Source organism: Chiloscyllium plagiosum, unplaced genomic scaffold, assembly GCF_037043375.1.
Source record: "Chiloscyllium plagiosum isolate Xiang-an unplaced genomic scaffold, Cpla_swu_hap1 HiC_scaffold_2, whole genome shotgun sequence".
Classification (NCBI taxonomy): Eukaryota; Metazoa; Chordata; class Chondrichthyes; order Orectolobiformes; family Hemiscylliidae; genus Chiloscyllium; species Chiloscyllium plagiosum.
Window position 1 is genome coordinate 3,717,082 of NW_028270140.1, and position 18,037 is coordinate 3,735,118.

At 42.9% G+C, this 18,037-nt stretch overlaps 1 protein-coding gene across 5 annotated transcripts in view; it reads left to right on the forward strand.

The window, feature by feature from the left end:
• Nucleotides 1-18,037, forward strand: part of dock8 (dedicator of cytokinesis 8) — a 301,292-nt gene that overhangs the window by 203,145 nt on the left and 80,110 nt on the right. For all 5 annotated transcript variants that reach the window (XM_043718191.2, XM_043718205.2, XM_043718201.2 and 2 more), the window contains 2 exons: nt 10,691-10,925; nt 14,162-14,326. In XM_043718191.2, the coding sequence (XP_043574126.1) occupies nt 10,691-10,925; nt 14,162-14,326 (400 nt within the window). The remainder of the gene's footprint in view (nt 1-10,690; nt 10,926-14,161; nt 14,327-18,037) is intronic.

Sequence of the window (18,037 nt, forward strand, 5' to 3'; positions counted from 1 at the left end):
CATAGCCTAGAAGCATGTAAACAAGCCATAGCCTAGAGCCATGTAAACAAGCCATAGCCTAGAGCCATGTAAACAAACCATAGCCTAGAACCATGTAAACAAGCATAGCCTAGAACCATGTAAACAAACCATAGCCTAGAACCATGTAAACAAACCATAGCCTAGAACCATGTAAACAAGCCATAGCCTAGAACCATGTAAACAAGCATAGCCTAGAAGCATGTAAACAAGCCATAGCCTAGAGCCATGTAAACAAGCCATAGCCTAGAGCCATGTAAACAAACCATAGCCTAGAACCATGTAAACAAGCATAGCCTAGAACCATGTAAACAAACCATAGCCTAGAACCATGTAAACAAGCCATAGCCTAGAACCATGTAAACAAGCATAGCCTAGAACCATGTAAACAAGCCATAGCCCAGAACCATGTAAACAAGCCATAGCCTAGAACCATGTAAACAAGCATAGCCTAGAACCATGTAAACAAGCATAGCCTAGAGCCATGTAAACAAGCATAGCCTAGAACCATGTAAACAAGCCATAGCCTAGAACCATGTGAACAAGCATAGCCTAGAGCCATGTAAACAAACCATAGCCTAGAATCATGTAAACAAGCCATAGCCTAGAACCATGTAAACAAGCCATAGCCTAGAACCATGTAAACAAGCATAGCCTAGAGCCATGTAAACAAACCATAGCCTAGAACCATGTAAACAAGCCATAACCTAGAACCATGTAAACAAGCCATAGCCTAGAACCATGTAAACAAGCATAGCCTAGAGCCATGTAAACAAACCATAGCCTAGAACCATGTAAACAAGCCATAACCTAGAACCATGTAAACAAGCCATAGCCTAGAACCATGTAAACAAACCATAGCCTAGAACCATGTAAACAAGCCATAGCCTAGAACCATGTAAACAAGCATAGCCTAGAACCATGTAAACAAGCATAGCCTAGAACCGTGTAAACAAGCATAGCCTAGAACCATGTAAACAAGCATAGCCTAGAGCCATGTAAACAAGCATAGCCTAGAGCCATGTAAACAAGCATAGCCTAGAGCCATGTAAACAAACCATAGCCTAGAACCATGTAAACAAGCATAGCCTAGAACCATGTAAACAAGCATAGCCTAGAGCCATGTAAACAAACCATAGCCTAGAACCATGTAAACAAGCCATAGCCTAGAACCATGTAAACAAGCATAGCCTAGAACCATGTAAACAAGCATAGCCTAGAGCCATGTAAACAAACCATAGCCTAGAACCATGTAAACAAGCCATAGCCTAGAACCATGTAAACAAGCATAGCCTAGAACCATGTAAACAAGCATAGCCTAGAGCCATGTAAACAAGCATAGCCTAGAGCCATGTAAACAAACCATAGCCTAGAACCATGTAAACAAGCATAGCCTAGAAGCATGTAAACAAGCCATAGCCTAGAGCCATGTAAACAAGCATAGCCTAGAGCCATGTAAACAAACCATAGCCTAGAACCATGTAAACAAGCCATAGCCTAGAACCATGTAAACAAGCATAGCCTAGAGCCATGTAAACAAGCATAGCCTAGAACCATGTAAACAAGCATAGCCTGGAAGCATGTAAACAAGCCATAGCCTAGAGCCATGTAAACAAGCATAGCCTAGAACCATGTAAACAAGCCATAGCCTAGAGCCATGTAAACAAGCCATAGCCTAGAGCCATGTAAACAAGCATAGCCTAGAGCCATGCAAACAAACCATAGCCTAGAACCATGTAAACAAGCCATAGCCTAGAACCATGTAAACAAGCATAGCCTAGAGCCATGTAAACAAACCATAGCCTAGAACCATGTAAACAAGCATAGCCTAGAGCCATGTAAACAAACCATAGCCTAGAACCATGTCAACAAGCCATAGCCTAGAGCCATGTAAACAAGCCATAGCCTAGAACCATGTAAACAAGCCATAGCCTAGAACCATGTAAACAAGCATAGCCTAGAACCATGTAAACAAGCATAGCCTAGAACCATGTAAACAAGCCATAGCCTAGAGCCATGTAAACAAGCATAGCCTAGAACCATGTAAACAAGCCATAGCCTAGAACCATGTAAACAAACCATAGCCTAGAACCATGTAAACAAGCCATAGCCTAGAGCCATGTAAACAAGCATAGCCTAGAACCATGTAAACAAGCCATAGCCTAGAACCATGTAAACAAGCATAGCGTAGAGCCATGTAAACAAACCATAGCCTAGAACCATGTAAACAAGCCATAGCCTAGAACCATGTAAACAAGCATAGCCTAGAACCATGTGAACAAGCATAGCCTAGAGCCATGTAAACAAACCATAGCCTAGAACCATGTAAACAAGCCATAGCCTAGAACCATGTAAACAAGCCATAGCCTAGAACCATGTAAACAAGCATAGCCTAGAGCCATGTAAACAAACCATAGCCTAGAACCATGTAAACAAGCCATAGCCTAGAACCATGTAAACAAGCCATAGCCTAGAACCATGTAAACAAGCATAGCCTAGAGCCATGTAAACAAGCATAGCCTAGAACCATGTAAACAAGCCATAGCCTAGAGCCATGTAAACAAGCATAGCCTAGAACCATGTAAACAAGCATAGCCTAGAACCATGTAAACAAGCCATAGCCTAGAGCCATGTAAACAAACCATAGCCTAGAACCATGTAAACAAGCCATAGCCTAGAGCCATGTAAACAAGCATAGCCTAGAACCATGTAAACAAGCCATAGCCTAGAACCATGTAAACAAGCCATAGCCTAGAACCATGTAAACAAGCATAGCCTAGAACCATGTAAACAAGCATAGCCTAGAACCATGTAAACAAGCCATAGCCTAGAACCATGTAAACAAGCATAGCCTAGAACCATGTACACAAGCATAGCCTAGAACCATGTAAACAAGCATAGCCTAGAGCCATGTAAACAAGCATAGCCTAGAGCCATGTAAACAAGCATAGCCTAGAACCATGTGAACAAGCATAGCCTAGAGCCATGTAAACAAGCATAGCCTAGAGCCATGTAAACAAGCATAGCCTAGAACCATGTAAACAAGCATAGCCTAGAGCCATGTAAACAAGCATAGCCTAGAACCATGTAAACAAGCCATAGCCTAGAGCCATGTAAACAAGCATAGCCGAGAGCCATGTAAACAAGCATAGCCTAGAACCATGTGAACAAGCATAGCCTAGAGCCATGTAAACAAGCATAGCCTAGAGCCATGTAAACAAGCATAGCCTAGAACCATGTAAACAAGCATAGCCTAGAGCCATGTAAACAAGCATAGCCTAGAACCATGTAAACAAGCATAGCCTAGAACCATGTAAACAAGCATAGCCTAGAACCATGTAAACAAGCATAGCCTAGAGCCATGTAAACAAGCCATAGCCTTGAACCATGTAAACAAGCATAGCCTAGAACCATGTAAACAAGCCATAGCCTAGAACCATGTAAACAAGCCATAGCCTAGAACCATGTAAACAAGCCATAGCCTAGAACCATGTAAACAAGCATAGCCTAGAGCCATGTAAACAAGCATAGCCTAGAGCCATGTAAACAAGCCATAGCCTAGAGCCATGTAAACAAGCATCGCCTAGAACCATGTAAACAAGCATAGCCTAGAACCATGTAAACAAGCCATAGCCTAGAACCATGTAAACAAGCATAGCCTAGAACCATGTAAACAAGCCATAGCCTAGAACCATGTAAACAAGCCATAGCCTAGAACCATGTAAACAAGCCATAGCCTAGAACCATGTAAACAAGCCATAGCCTAGAGCCATGTAAACAAGCCATAGCCTAGAACCATGTAAACAAGCATAGCCTAGAGCCATGTAAACAAGCCATAGCCTAGAGCCATGTAAACAAGCCATAGCCTAGAACCATGTAAACAAGCCATAGCCTAGAACCATGTAAACAAGCATAGCCTAGAACCATGTAAACAAGCATAGCCTAGAACCATGTAAACAAGCCATAGCCTAGAACCATGTGAACAAGCATAGCCTAGAGCCATGTAAACAAGCATAGCCTAGAACCATGTAAATGAGCCATAGCCTAGAACCATGTAAACAAGCATAGCCTAGAACAATGTAAACAAGCATAGCCTAGAGCCATGTAAACAAGCATAGCCTAGAACCATGTAAACAAGCCATAGCCTAGAACAATGTAAACAAGCCATAGCCTAGAACAATGTAAACAAGCCATAGCCTAGAACCATGTAAACAAGCCATAGCCGAGAACCATGTAAACAAGCATAGCCTAGAGCCATGTAAACAAGCATAGCCTAGAGCCATGTAAACAAGCATAGCCTAGAACCATGTAAACAAGCCATAGCCTAGAACAATGTAAACAAGCCATAGCCTAGAGCCATGTAAACAAGCCATAGCCTAGAACAATGTAAACAAGCCATAGCCTAGAACCATGTAAACAAGCCATAGCCTAGAACAATGTAAACAAGCCATAGCCTAGAGCCATGTAAACAAGCATAGCCTAGAGCCATGTAAACAAGCATAGCCTAGAACCATGTAAACAAGCCATAGCCTAGAACAATGTAAACAAGCCATAGCCTAGAACCATGTAAACAAGCCATAGCCTAGAACAATGTAAACAAGCCATAGCCTAGAACCATGTAAACAAGCCATAGCCTAGAGCCATGTAAACAAGCCATAGCCTAGAACCATGTAAACAAGCCATAGCCTAGAACAATGTAAACAAGCCATAGCCTAGAACAATGTAAACAAGCCATAGCCTAGATCCATGTAAACAAGCATAGCCTAGAACCATGTAAACAAGCATAGCCTAGAGCCATGTAAACGAGCCATAGCCTAGAACAATGTAAACAAGCCATAGCCTAGAGCCATGTAAACAAGCATAGCCTAGAGCCATGTGAACAAGCATAGCCTAGAACCATGTAAACAAGCCATAGCCTAGAGCCATGTAAACGAGCCATAGCCTAGAACAATGTAAACAAGCCATAGCCTAGAGCCATGTAAACAAGCCATAGCCTAGAGCCATGTAAACGAGCCATAGCCTAGAACAATGTAAACGAGCCATAGCCTAGAACCATGTAAACGAGCCATAGCCTAGAACCATGTGAACAAGCCATAGCCGAGAACCATGTAAACAAGCATAGCCTAGAACAATGTAAACAAGCCATAGCCTAGAGCCATGTAAACAAGCCATAGCCTAGAACCATGTGAACAAGCCATAGCCTAGAACCATGTGAACAAGCCATAGCCTAGAACCATGTGAACAAGCCATAGCCGAGAACCATGTAAACAAGCCATAGCCTAGAACAATGTAAACAAGCATAGCCTAGAACCATGTAAACAAGCATAGCCTAGAACCATGTAAACAAGCATAGCCTAGAGCCATGTAAACAAGCCATAGCCTAGAGCCATGTAAACAAGCCATAGCCTAGAACCATGTAAACAAGCATAGCCTAGAGCCATGTAAACAAGCATAGCCTAGAACCATGTAAACAAGCCATAACCTAGAACCATGTAAACAAGCATAGCCTAGAACCATGTAAACAAGCCATAGCCTAGAGCCATGTAAACAAGCATAGCCTAGAACCATGTGAACAAGCATAGCCTAGAACCATGTAAACAAGCCATAGCCTAGAGCCGTGTAAACAAGCCATAGCCTAGAACCATGTAAACAAGCATAGCCTAGAACCATGTAAACAAACCATAGCCTAGAGCCATGTAAACAAGCATAGCCTAGAACCATGTAAACAAACCATAGCCTAGAGCCATGTAAACAAGCCATAGCCTAGAGCCATGTAAACAAACCATAGCCTAGAGCCATGTAAACAAGCATAGCCTAGAACCATGTAAACAAGCATAGCCTAGAGCCATGTAAACAAGCATAGCCTAGAGCCATGTAAACAAGCATAGCCTAGAACCATGTAAACAAGCATAGCCTAGAGCCATGTAAACAAGCATAGCCTAGAGCCATGTAAACAAGCATAGCCTAGAACCATGTAAACAAGCATAGCCTAGAGCCATGTAAACAAGCATAGCCTAGAGCCATGTAAACAAGCATAGCCTAGAACCATGTAAACAAGCCATAGCCTAGAACCATGTAAACAAGCCATAGCCGAGAACCATGTAAACAAGCCATAGCCTAGAACCATGTGAACAAGCATAGCCTAGAACCATGTGAACAAGCCATAGCCTAGAGCCATGTAAACAAGCCATAGCCTAGAACCATGTAAACAAGCCATAGCCTAGAACCATGTGAACAAGCCATAGCCTAGAACCATGTGAACAAGCATAGCCTAGAACCATGTGAACAAGCCATAGCCTAGAGCCATGTAAACAAGCCATAGCCTAGAGCCATGTAAACAAACCATAGCCTAGAGCCATGTAAACAAGCATAGCCTAGAACCATGTAAACAAGCATAGCCTAGAGCCATGTAAACAAGCATAGCCTAGAGCCATGTAAACAAGCATAGCCTAGAACCATGTAAACAAGCATAGCCTAGAGCCATGTAAACAAGCATAGCCTAGAGCCATGTAAACAAGCATAGCCTAGAACCATGTAAACAAGCATAGCCTAGAGCCATGTAAACAAGCATAGCCTAGAGCCATGTAAACAAGCATAGCCTAGAACCATGTAAACAAGCCATAGCCTAGAACCATGTAAACAAGCCATAGCCGAGAACCATGTAAACAAGCCATAGCCTAGAACCATGTGAACAAGCATAGCCTAGAACCATGTGAACAAGCCATAGCCTAGAGCCATGTAAACAAGCCATAGCCTAGAACCATGTAAACAAGCCATAGCCTAGAACCATGTGAACAAGCCATAGCCTAGAACCATGTGAACAAGCATAGCCTAGAACCATGTGAACAAGCCATAGCCTAGAGCCATGTAAACAAGCCATAGCCTAGAACCATGTGAACAAGCATAGCCTAGAGCCATGTAAACAAGCATAGCCTAGAACCATGTAAACAAGCCATAGCCTAGAACCATGTGAACAAGCATAGCCTAGAGCCATGTAAACAAGCATAGCCTAGAACCATGTAAATGAGCCATAGCCTAGAACCATGTAAACAAGCATAGCCTAGAACAATGTAAACAAGCATAGCCTAGAGCCATGTAAACAAGCATAGCCTAGAACCATGTAAACAAGCCATAGCCTAGAACAATGTAAACAAGCCATAGCCTAGAACAATGTAAACAAGCCATAGCCTAGAACCATGTAAACAAGCCATAGCCGAGAACCATGTAAACAAGCATAGCCTAGAACAATGTAAACAAGCATAGCCTAGAGCCATGTAAACAAGCATAGCCTAGAACCATGTAAACAAGCCATAGCCTAGAACAATGTAAACAAGCCATAGCCTAGAGCCATGTAAACAAGCCATAGCCTAGAACAATGTAAACAAGCCATAGCCTAGAACCATGTAAACAAGCCATAGCCTAGAACAATGTAAACAAGCCATAGCCTAGAGCCATGTAAACAAGCATAGCCTAGAGCCATGTAAACAAGCATAGCCTAGAGCCATGTAAACAAGCATAGCCTAGAACCATGTAAACAAGCATAGCCTAGAGCCATGTAAACAAGCATAGCCTAGAGCCATGTAAACAAGCATAGCCTAGAACCATGTAAACAAGCATAGCCTAGAGCCATGTAAACAAGCATAGCCTAGAGCCATGTAAACAAGCATAGCCTAGAACCATGTAAACAAGCCATAGCCTAGAACCATGTAAACAAGCCATAGCCGAGAACCATGTAAACAAGCCATAGCCTAGAACCATGTGAACAAGCATAGCCTAGAACCATGTGAACAAGCCATAGCCTAGAGCCATGTAAACAAGCCATAGCCTAGAACCATGTAAACAAGCCATAGCCTAGAACCATGTGAACAAGCCATAGCCTAGAACCATGTGAACAAGCATAGCCTAGAACCATGTGAACAAGCCATAGCCTAGAGCCATGTAAACAAGCCATAGCCTAGAACCATGTGAACAAGCATAGCCTAGAGCCATGTAAACAAGCATAGCCTAGAACCATGTAAACAAGCCATAGCCTAGAACCATGTGAACAAGCATAGCCTAGAGCCATGTAAACAAGCATAGCCTAGAACCATGTAAATGAGCCATAGCCTAGAACCATGTAAACAAGCATAGCCTAGAACAATGTAAACAAGCATAGCCTAGAGCCATGTAAACAAGCATAGCCTAGAACCATGTAAACAAGCCATAGCCTAGAACAATGTAAACAAGCCATAGCCTAGAACAATGTAAACAAGCCATAGCCTAGAACCATGTAAACAAGCCATAGCCGAGAACCATGTAAACAAGCATAGCCTAGAACAATGTAAACAAGCATAGCCTAGAGCCATGTAAACAAGCATAGCCTAGAACCATGTAAACAAGCCATAGCCTAGAACAATGTAAACAAGCCATAGCCTAGAGCCATGTAAACAAGCCATAGCCTAGAACAATGTAAACAAGCCATAGCCTAGAACCATGTAAACAAGCCATAGCCTAGAACAATGTAAACAAGCCATAGCCTAGAGCCATGTAAACAAGCATAGCCTAGAGCCATGTAAACAAGCATAGCCTAGAACCATGTAAACAAGCCATAGCCTAGAACAATGTAAACAAGCCATAGCCTAGAACCATGTAAACAAGCCATAGCCTAGAACAATGTAAACAAGCCATAGCCTAGAACCATGTAAACAAGCCATAGCCTAGAGCCATGTAAACAAGCCATAGCCTAGAACCATGTAAACAAGCCATAGCCTAGAACAATGTAAACAAGCCATAGCCTAGAACAATGTAAACAAGCCATAGCCTAGATCCATGTAAACAAGCATAGCCTAGAACCATGTAAACAAGCATAGCCTAGAGCCATGTAAACGAGCCATAGCCTAGAACAATGTAAACAAGCCATAGCCTAGAGCCATGTAAACAAGCATAGCCTAGAGCCATGTGAACAAGCATAGCCTAGAACCATGTAAACAAGCCATAGCCTAGAGCCATGTAAACGAGCCATAGCCTAGAACAATGTAAACAAGCCATAGCCTAGAGCCATGTAAACAAGCCATAGCCTAGAGCCATGTAAACGAGCCATAGCCTAGAACAATGTAAACGAGCCATAGCCTAGAACCATGTAAACGAGCCATAGCCTAGAACCATGTGAACAAGCCATAGCCGAGAACCATGTAAACAAGCATAGCCTAGAACAATGTAAACAAGCCATAGCCTAGAGCCATGTAAACAAGCCATAGCCTAGAACCATGTGAACAAGCCATAGCCTAGAACCATGTGAACAAGCCATAGCCGAGAACCATGTAAACAAGCCATAGCCTAGAACAATGTAAACAAGCATAGCCTAGAACCATGTGAACAAGCATAGCCTAGAGCCATGTAAACAAGCATAGCCTAGAACAATGTAAACAAGCCATAGCCTAGAGCCATGTAAACAAGCCATAGCCTAGAACAATGTAAACAAGCCATAGCCTAGAACAATGTAAACAAGCCATAGCCTAGAACTATGTAAACGAGCCATAGCCTAGAGCCATGTAAACGAGCCATAGCCTAGACCCATGTAAACAAGCATAGCCTAGAGCCATGTAAACAAGCCATAGCCTAGAGCTTTCTTCACATCAGCACCTTTGGTGACTATCATTGATCAGGAACTGAACTCAACACAAACTACAAGAGTAGGTCCGAAGCTGGGTATTCTGTCATGAGTAACTCACCTCATGATTCCCAAAGCATGTCGGCTATCTACCTTGCAAATGTCAGGAATGTCATCGAATATCTACCATTTGTCTGAAGGAGTGAGCCACGATAAACATTCATGCACTTAATATGAGGGCAAAACTTGATTGGCATTTCAACTAATAGTTTCAACATTCACTCACTCTGCAACCTGCAGAGTAGCAGCAGTGTGTGCTGTCTAGATACATTGCAGCAACTCACCAATGCTCCTCCAACAGTACGTTCCAAATCTGTGACCTCTATCACCTGAAATGTCAAAGGGGCAGCTGCATGGGAAGCGTACTTCAGTTAAGTCCTGAGTAGATTATAATGATCGAAAGAAAGTGACAATTGTAGGTTTTTAATCTATATTGCATCCAGCCCTTATAACAACTTGGATGAATTGAGAACACAATTGAAAATAACTGTGCCTGATATGATAGCCAATTCAGAAAACTTGCTCTGCCCACCAGGAGCTTTTCCAAAGGTTGCAGGAAAACCTAATTGAGTGGGAGGGAAAGATTCCCTTTCCAACAGTGAGTTAAAGTTCTGCTGTTGAGTTCTTGACTTTTCAGGCAGGTCAGCTTTCTGATCTAAGCATTTGACAGTTGAGAAACCACAATTCTGCATTCCCCCCCACCCAGGACCCATTCATATCCAGGTTTAGTGTATAGGGCAGAGAGTTAACAGCAAGGCTCATGTTTACAAACTGTCAGTGATTAATGACAATCCACACACTCATTATTTCCCAGATCTAAGAAATAAATGACACCACAGTGACTGAAATTGAACCATAGAAGTAAATCACCTCCTGCCAGAGCATTGTGTATTTTCTCCCCACAGAATTGAACGTTACAATCAAAAATTGACAATCAGTTATGAACAGTCCATTTTGTAAAGATGAGCAGCAATGCCTAGTGACTGATAGAATGGATCACTTAAAAGTATTTCTTTGTCACAGGACAATCACCTTGATAAATTCTTCGCTCTGTGCCACACCCTGGAAGGCCAGGTGACATTTCCATGTTGGATACTGGATCAAAAGATAACAGAAAATGAACTGGAGCATGAGCTGAAATTGAGTATAATCTCACTGCCATCAGCTCGGCTTGAACCATTGGTCCTGTTTCTGCACCAGATCATGGATAAGCTTTTCCAGCTGACAATCCAGCCCATTGTTGTCGCAGGCCAGACAGGTAAGTCTGAACAGGAAGCACCACTGATATATATTGCCCATCTTTCAAATCCGATTGATTGACATTTACCTCATGTTCTAATGGTTGCAGATGTAAATTTGTTGCCTAGTTAACCCACTGAAATCTTTGTATTGTTTCCTGAATTCTCATCCTTATTTTCAACTTTATTTGCTCACATTACTTATCTCTGAAACCCCCTCCATCCCTAAAGCTCTGTGATTGGTTGCAATCCTCCAGTTCTGGCCTCTTGCCTAGCCCCTATAAAAGTTACTTCAGCTTTCAGCTGCTTAGATCTAAAGATTGGAGTCCCTCACTAAACCTTTCCCACCAGCTCTCCTCCATTGCAAAGTTCCTTAAAATTTACCTTTCTGGTCATAAAGGTAAAGTCACCATAGTCCTCCCAGACCATAAAGCTGTTTTCTCATCAGGGAGAGGCGACTGGTGATGGTTTAAGCTGAGGGTCACTATGCCTCAGGCGAGGGGAGAGCTTGAGAAGGAGAGTTCTTCATGGTAATCTCAGCCGGTGATGGGAATTGAACCCATGCTGGTGGTGTCAGTCTGCTTGTGGTCACCTGTCTGAAGTTCTCCGTCTGTGACTCAGTGCCCGATTTTGTTTGAAAATGGTTTTATGAAGCATTGTGGGACATTTTACTGCATTAACAGTACTATCTAAATGCGAATTGTCTTTGTTGCCAATAATGAGTAGATGTGTGAGCTAACACCCTGCATTTATGTATACGAGAGGATAAAAAAAAACTTTATAAAAACTTGTATTTGTGGAAGATAACACATAATTTTATTGGACAGTATTGAATAATATTAATGATTTTGAGATTCCGGTGTTGGACTGGGGTGTACAAAGTTAAAAATCACACAACATCAAGTAATAATCCAACAGGTTTAAACCGGTTTGTCTCATTCTGTCAAAGATATTTTTTCATCTTTTAACTTGGAACATAGAATGTTACAGCACAGTACAGGCCCTTCGGCTCTCGATGTTGCGCCAATCTTTGACATTAATCTGATGCCCATCTAACCTACACCGTTACATTATTATCCATATGTATGTCCAATGCCCATTTAAATGCCCTTAACATTGACGAGTCTACTACTGTTGCAGGCAGGCCGTTCTACACCCCTACTACTCTCTGAGTAAAGAAACCACCCCTAATATCTGTTCTAAATCTACCACCCATTAATTTAAAGCTAAGTCCCAGATCAGATCCGTGGGTGGCACGGTGGCACAGTGGTTGGCACTGCTGCCTCACAGCGCCTGAGACCCGGGTTCAATTCCCGCCTCAGGCGACTGACTGTGTGGAGTTTGCACGTTCTCCCCGTGTCTGCGTGGGTTTCCTCCGGGTGCTCCGGTTTCCTCCCACAGTCCAAAGATGTGCAGGTCAGGTGAATTGGCCATGCTAAATTGCCCGTAGTGTTAGGTAAGGGGTAAATGTAGGGGTATGGGTGGGTTTCGCTTCGGCGGGTCGGTGTGGACTTGTTGGGCCGAAGGGCCTGTTTCCACACTGTAATGTAATCTAATCTAAGTCCCCTCGTGTTTGGCTTCACCATCTGAGGATAAAGCCTCTCACTCTCCACCCTGTCTAACTCTCAAATTATCTTATAGGTCTCGATTAAGTCACCTCTCAACATTCTGCTCTCCAATGAAAACAGCCTCAATTTCCTCAGCCTTTCCTCATAAGACCTTCCTTCCATACCAGGTCACATCCTAGTAAATCTCCTCTGAACCCTTTCCAAACCTTTTTTGAACACCATGGTGTCTGTCTGAGAGGTGGGGGGGCTTTGCACTGCCAGCTGTGAGCCACCTCCAGCCGAGTCTGTACCCGCCAGCTCCGTGACATCCTCGTTCATGGGACAGATTGGACATTCACCTCCCCACCCTGCACCTATAGTCAGCATCTGACCTCCAGAATTGGTCATCTGACTCTTGATTAAATGAACAGAGACAGTGGCAGCAATCAGAACTACAAGTTTCCTTTCTGCCTTCCTTACCTTACAAAAAGACACAAAATCCAATCCCAAGTTTATTGTCACAACTTTTATATTGACATACAATGACGCAGGGTTCCTGTCAATGTAAGTTGAGGCTAATGGTATCCATCATTCTTTATGAACAAATGGTATTACCAATTCAAGCAAAGGGCAGATGTAAAGTTGAACAATGAAATCCAGACATGACTGTCTGAGATCCACCACTGCAGTGTTACTTTTGTAAATCTCTCTGCCTGGTTCACCACTGAAACACATTACTGTGGAACTTGTGAGGTGAGTACAAACTGAACTCTGCATAGAAAGTTATACTTTGTTCACCCAAGTATGATCTTAATGACATGGACAATGTGAATTACACTTAAATTGGCTGGCATTGACAAATAACTTTTCAAATATTAAATAAAAACAGAAATGGCTGGTGAAACTCAAAAGGTCTGGCAGCATCTGTAAAGGTGAAAGCAGGGTTAATGTTTCAAGCCTGATGACTCTTCATACAAACTGATGCCAGAACTGCTGAATTTCTCCAGCAATTTCTACATTTGTTTATTTTGTTTATTTTCCTTCATATTTTAAATTGATGGATGTTACCTATCCTTCTTTCCATCTTTATTTCCCTTTCTGAACCTGATTTGAGATTGAATTCAACCACTCTAATTGAGACTTCTTCCCCTGTCCTTGCACCATTAATTTCATAATTTAACATTCCAGTTGGTTAAGGGAATGTACAATTCCTGTTCTGTTCATTCATGATCCAGATGCCCTGTGACCCTCACTATAACATTTTCACTTTGGGAAGTCTGCCCAAAAAATTAAATGGTTTAAAATCTTTTGAATGAATGAGCTCACTGCTTGTTTTCAAGAGGCTTATATAGAATTCCGCACTGGTGCCTCAGTCCAAGAGAGTTACTCCGTGAATTTTACCATTTAGAGTCATAGAGTCATCGAAATTCATTCAAAAGATTTTAAACTATTTAATTTTTAATCATTAAGAACAAAAAAGAACAAAGAAAATTCCAGCAGAGGAACAGGCCCTTCGCCCCCTCCAAGCCTGTGCCAATCCAGATCCTCAATCTAAACCTGTCACCTATTTTCTAAGGATCTGTATCCTTAATTTATGAACATATCACAATTCTCCAGACCTGTCTTTTGTTCAATCGGAAATGGCAAATTATTACAGTTCTAATTATCACGTCTCATTGATTCAAACACTCCTCATTGTTCATTTGCAGCCAATCTTGCCCAACTCACATTTGAGTCGGTTGTGTCAATAGTGAACAGCCTTCATAACAGCCCTGACCTCAGCAAAGATCAGCATGGACGCAATTGCCTCCTCATGTCTTATGTCCACTACGTATTTCGCCTGCCAGATATTCAGAAAGAGTTGGCAAAAGGAGGTAAGTGTCTGTTTAAAAAAAAAAGGACATGAGATAGCTTTGGCAAATAGAGTTAAGGAGAATCCAAAGGGTTTTTTACAAACATATTGAGGACAAAAGGGTAACTAGAGAGAGAATAGGGCCCCTCAAAGATCAGCAAGGTGGCCTTTGTATGGAGCCGCAGGAAATGTGGGAGATACTAAACAAGTATTTTGCATCAGTGTTTATAGTTGAAAAGGATATGGAAGATATAGAATGTAGGGAAATAGATGGTGACATCTTGAAAAATATCCATATTACAGAGAAGGAAGTACTGGATGTCTTGAAATGCTTAAAAGTGGATAAATCCCCAGGACCTGATCAGGTGTACCCTAGAACTCTGTGGGAAGCTAGAGAAGTGACTGCTGGGCCCCTTGCTGAGGTATTTGTATCATTGATAGTCACAGGTGAGGTGCCAGAAAAGTGGTGCCACTGTTTGTGAAGAGTGGTAAGGACAAGCCAGGGAACTATAGACCAGTAAGCCTGGTGGTGGTGGGCAAGAGGTTGGAGGGAATCCTGAGGGACAGGATGTACATGTATTTGGAAAGGAGAAAGTGAGGGCTGCAGATGCTGGAGATCAGAGCTGAAAATGTGTTGCTGGAAAAGCGCAGCAGGTCAGGCAGCATCCAAGGAACAGGAGAATCGACGTTTCGGGCATAAGCCCTTCTTCAGGAAAGACAAGGACCGATTAGGGATAGTCAACATGGCTTTGTGTGTGGGAAATCATGTCTCACAAACTTGAATGAGTTTTTTGAAGAAGTAGCAAAGAGAATTGATGAGGGCAGAGCAGTAGATGTGATCTATATGGACTTCAGTAAGGTATTCGAGAGACTGGTTAGCAAGGTTAGATCACATTGAATACAGGAAGAGCTAGCAATTTGGATACAGAACTGGCTCAAAGGTAGAAGACAGAGGGTGGTGGTTTTTCAGACTGGAGGTCTGTGACCAATGGAGTGCCACAAGGATCAGTGCTGGGTCCACGACTTTTCATCATTTATATAAATGATTTGGATGTGAGCATAAGAGGCATAGTTAGGAGGTTTGAGAATGACACCAAAGTTGGAGATATAGCGGACAGTGAATAAGGTTACCACAGATTACAATGAGATCTTTATCAGATAGGCCAATGGGCTGAGGAGTGGCAGATGGAATTTAATTCAGATAAATGCGAGGTGCTGCATTTTGGGAAAGCAAATCTTAGCAGGACTTATATACTTAATGGTAAGGTCCTAGGGAGTGTTGCTGAATAAAGAGACCTTGGAGTGCAGGTTAATAGCTCCTTGAAAGTGGAGTCGCAGGTAAATAGGATAGTGAAGAAGGCGTTTGGTATGTTTTCCTTTATTGGTCAAAGTATTGAGTACAGGAGTTTGGAGGTCATGTTGCGGCTGTACAGGACATTGGTTAGGCCACTGTTGGAATATTGCATGCAATTCTGGTCTCCTTCCTATCAGAAGGATGTTGTGAAATTTGAAAGAGTTCAGAAAAGGTTTACAAGGATTTTGCCAGGGTTGAGGAATTTGAGCTGAATAGGCTGGGGCTGTCTTCCCTGGAGCGTTGGAGGCTGAGGGGTGACCTTATAGAGGTTTACAAAATCATGAGGGGCATGGATAGGATAAATAGACAAAGTCTCTTCCCTGGGATGGGTAAGTCCAGAACTAGAGGGCATAGGTTTAGGGTGAGGGGGGGAAAGATATAAAAGAGACCTAAGGGGCAACGTTTTCACGCAGAGCATGGTACGTGTATGGAATGAACTGCCAGAGGAAGTGGTGGAGGCTGGTACAATTGCAACATCCAAAAGGCATCTGGATGGATTTATGAATAGGAAGGGTTAGGAGGGATATGGGCCGGGTGCTGGCAGTGGAATTAGATTGGGTTGGGATATCTGGTCGGCATGGACGAGTTGGACCAATGGGTCTGTTCCCATGCTGTACATCTCTATGACTCTATTCTCCAAGTATTAAAAATTATTCAAGTTGACCTTTGTGGAGTGTGCAAGGTGGACTGCAGAATCACGTGGGAGAGCATGCATCTGACTCGCTGAAGCAGAAAAACTCCCCACAATACAGATCCCACATGAAGGCACCACAGAACACTAGCTGGCTAGCAGTAGGCAGGCATGTTCAAGAATGATTTAACTCCAAGTGTACCTGTGTTTACCAGGACTCCTTGTGGCTCAGGGATTAAACAAGATCCACTGGAGAGAGTCCCATGCTTTCAGAAAGCCTCCCAGAAGATCCTGTTGGGATGTCCAACTGAGAAACTTGGCATCAGCCCCTCCAGCCTGTCCCACCATTCATGGAGATCATGGCTGATCTGTGGTCCAACTGCATATACCTGCCATTGGCCCATAACTCTTAATACCTTTGCTTAACAAATATTTATCTGTCTCACATTTAAACTTAGCAACTGATCTAGCATCAACTGCTATTGTGAAAGAGAGTTCCAAACCTCTCCCAACCTCTTTTTGTGTGGAAGTGCTTCCTAACATCTCTCCTGTTGGCCCTCATTCTCAGACTATGCCCCTAGTTCCAGAATCTCTAACTGGTGGAAATAGTTTCTCTTTATGAACTCTGTCTTCCTGTTAATATCCTGAAGACGTTGATCAGACCACTCCTTAACCTTCTAAATTCTAGAGAAAATCAACATAATATATGTAATCTGCCCTCATGACTTAACCCCAAAAGACCAGGTATTGGTTCTTGTAATATCTAGGCCACATTTAAAAACACTAATGAAATGTTTCCCAATGCAATTTGCTGGTTGGGGAGAACACAGAATCTGCAACTCCTATACTAATATCACAAGGTGAAACATTTATAGTGCAAACACATGCTATACATAAATTACATTCAGAGTATGACCATCTTTATAGCTTGGAGAAAATGAGGACTGCAGATGCTGGAGATCAGAGTCAAAAAGTATGGTGCTGGAAAAGCACAACTGGTCCGGCAGCATCCGAGGAGCAGGAGAGTCGATGTTTTGGGCAAGAGACCTTCATCAGGAATGAGGAGTGGCCCAAGGGGGCTGAGAGATATATGGGAGGGAGTAGGGCTGGGATGAAGGGGGTGGGGCTGGGGGAAGGTAGCTGGGAATGCGATAGGTAGTTGAAGAAATGGGTGAGGTGATAGGTCGGAGAGGAGGGTGGAGCGGATAGGTGGAAAGGAAGATGGACAGGTCAGACAGTTGAAGAGGGTGGTGCTGAGTTGGTAGGTTGGGTCTGTGATGGGGTGGGGGGAGGGGAGATGAGGAAACTGGTGATATCGACTTTGATGCTGTGTGGTTGGAGGGTCCCAAGGCAGGTGGGGCGTTCTTCCTCCAGGCGTCGGGTGGTTAGGATTTGGTGGTTGAGGAGGCCCAGGACTCGCATGTCCTTGGCCTTTATCTCTGAGCAGCTCCCCTTCCAACCCATTCCTGATGAAGAGCGTATGCCCGAAACGTCGACTTGGATGCTGCCTGACCTGCTGTGCTTTTCCAGTACCACACTCTCGACTCTAATCTCCAACATCTGCAGGGCTCACTTTCTCCTAGTCATTGTTTGTTAACAGTACATTTAAGTGGTGCTGCATCAATTACAGAGAATTCTAATCCAGTGAAGTTTTGTTGAGTCAACTATGTTTTGTGGAAGTGACTGACAGTTTCATTCTATTAAAATTATTATGGCCAAATTCCAGAAAGTGGCAGATCTAAACCATA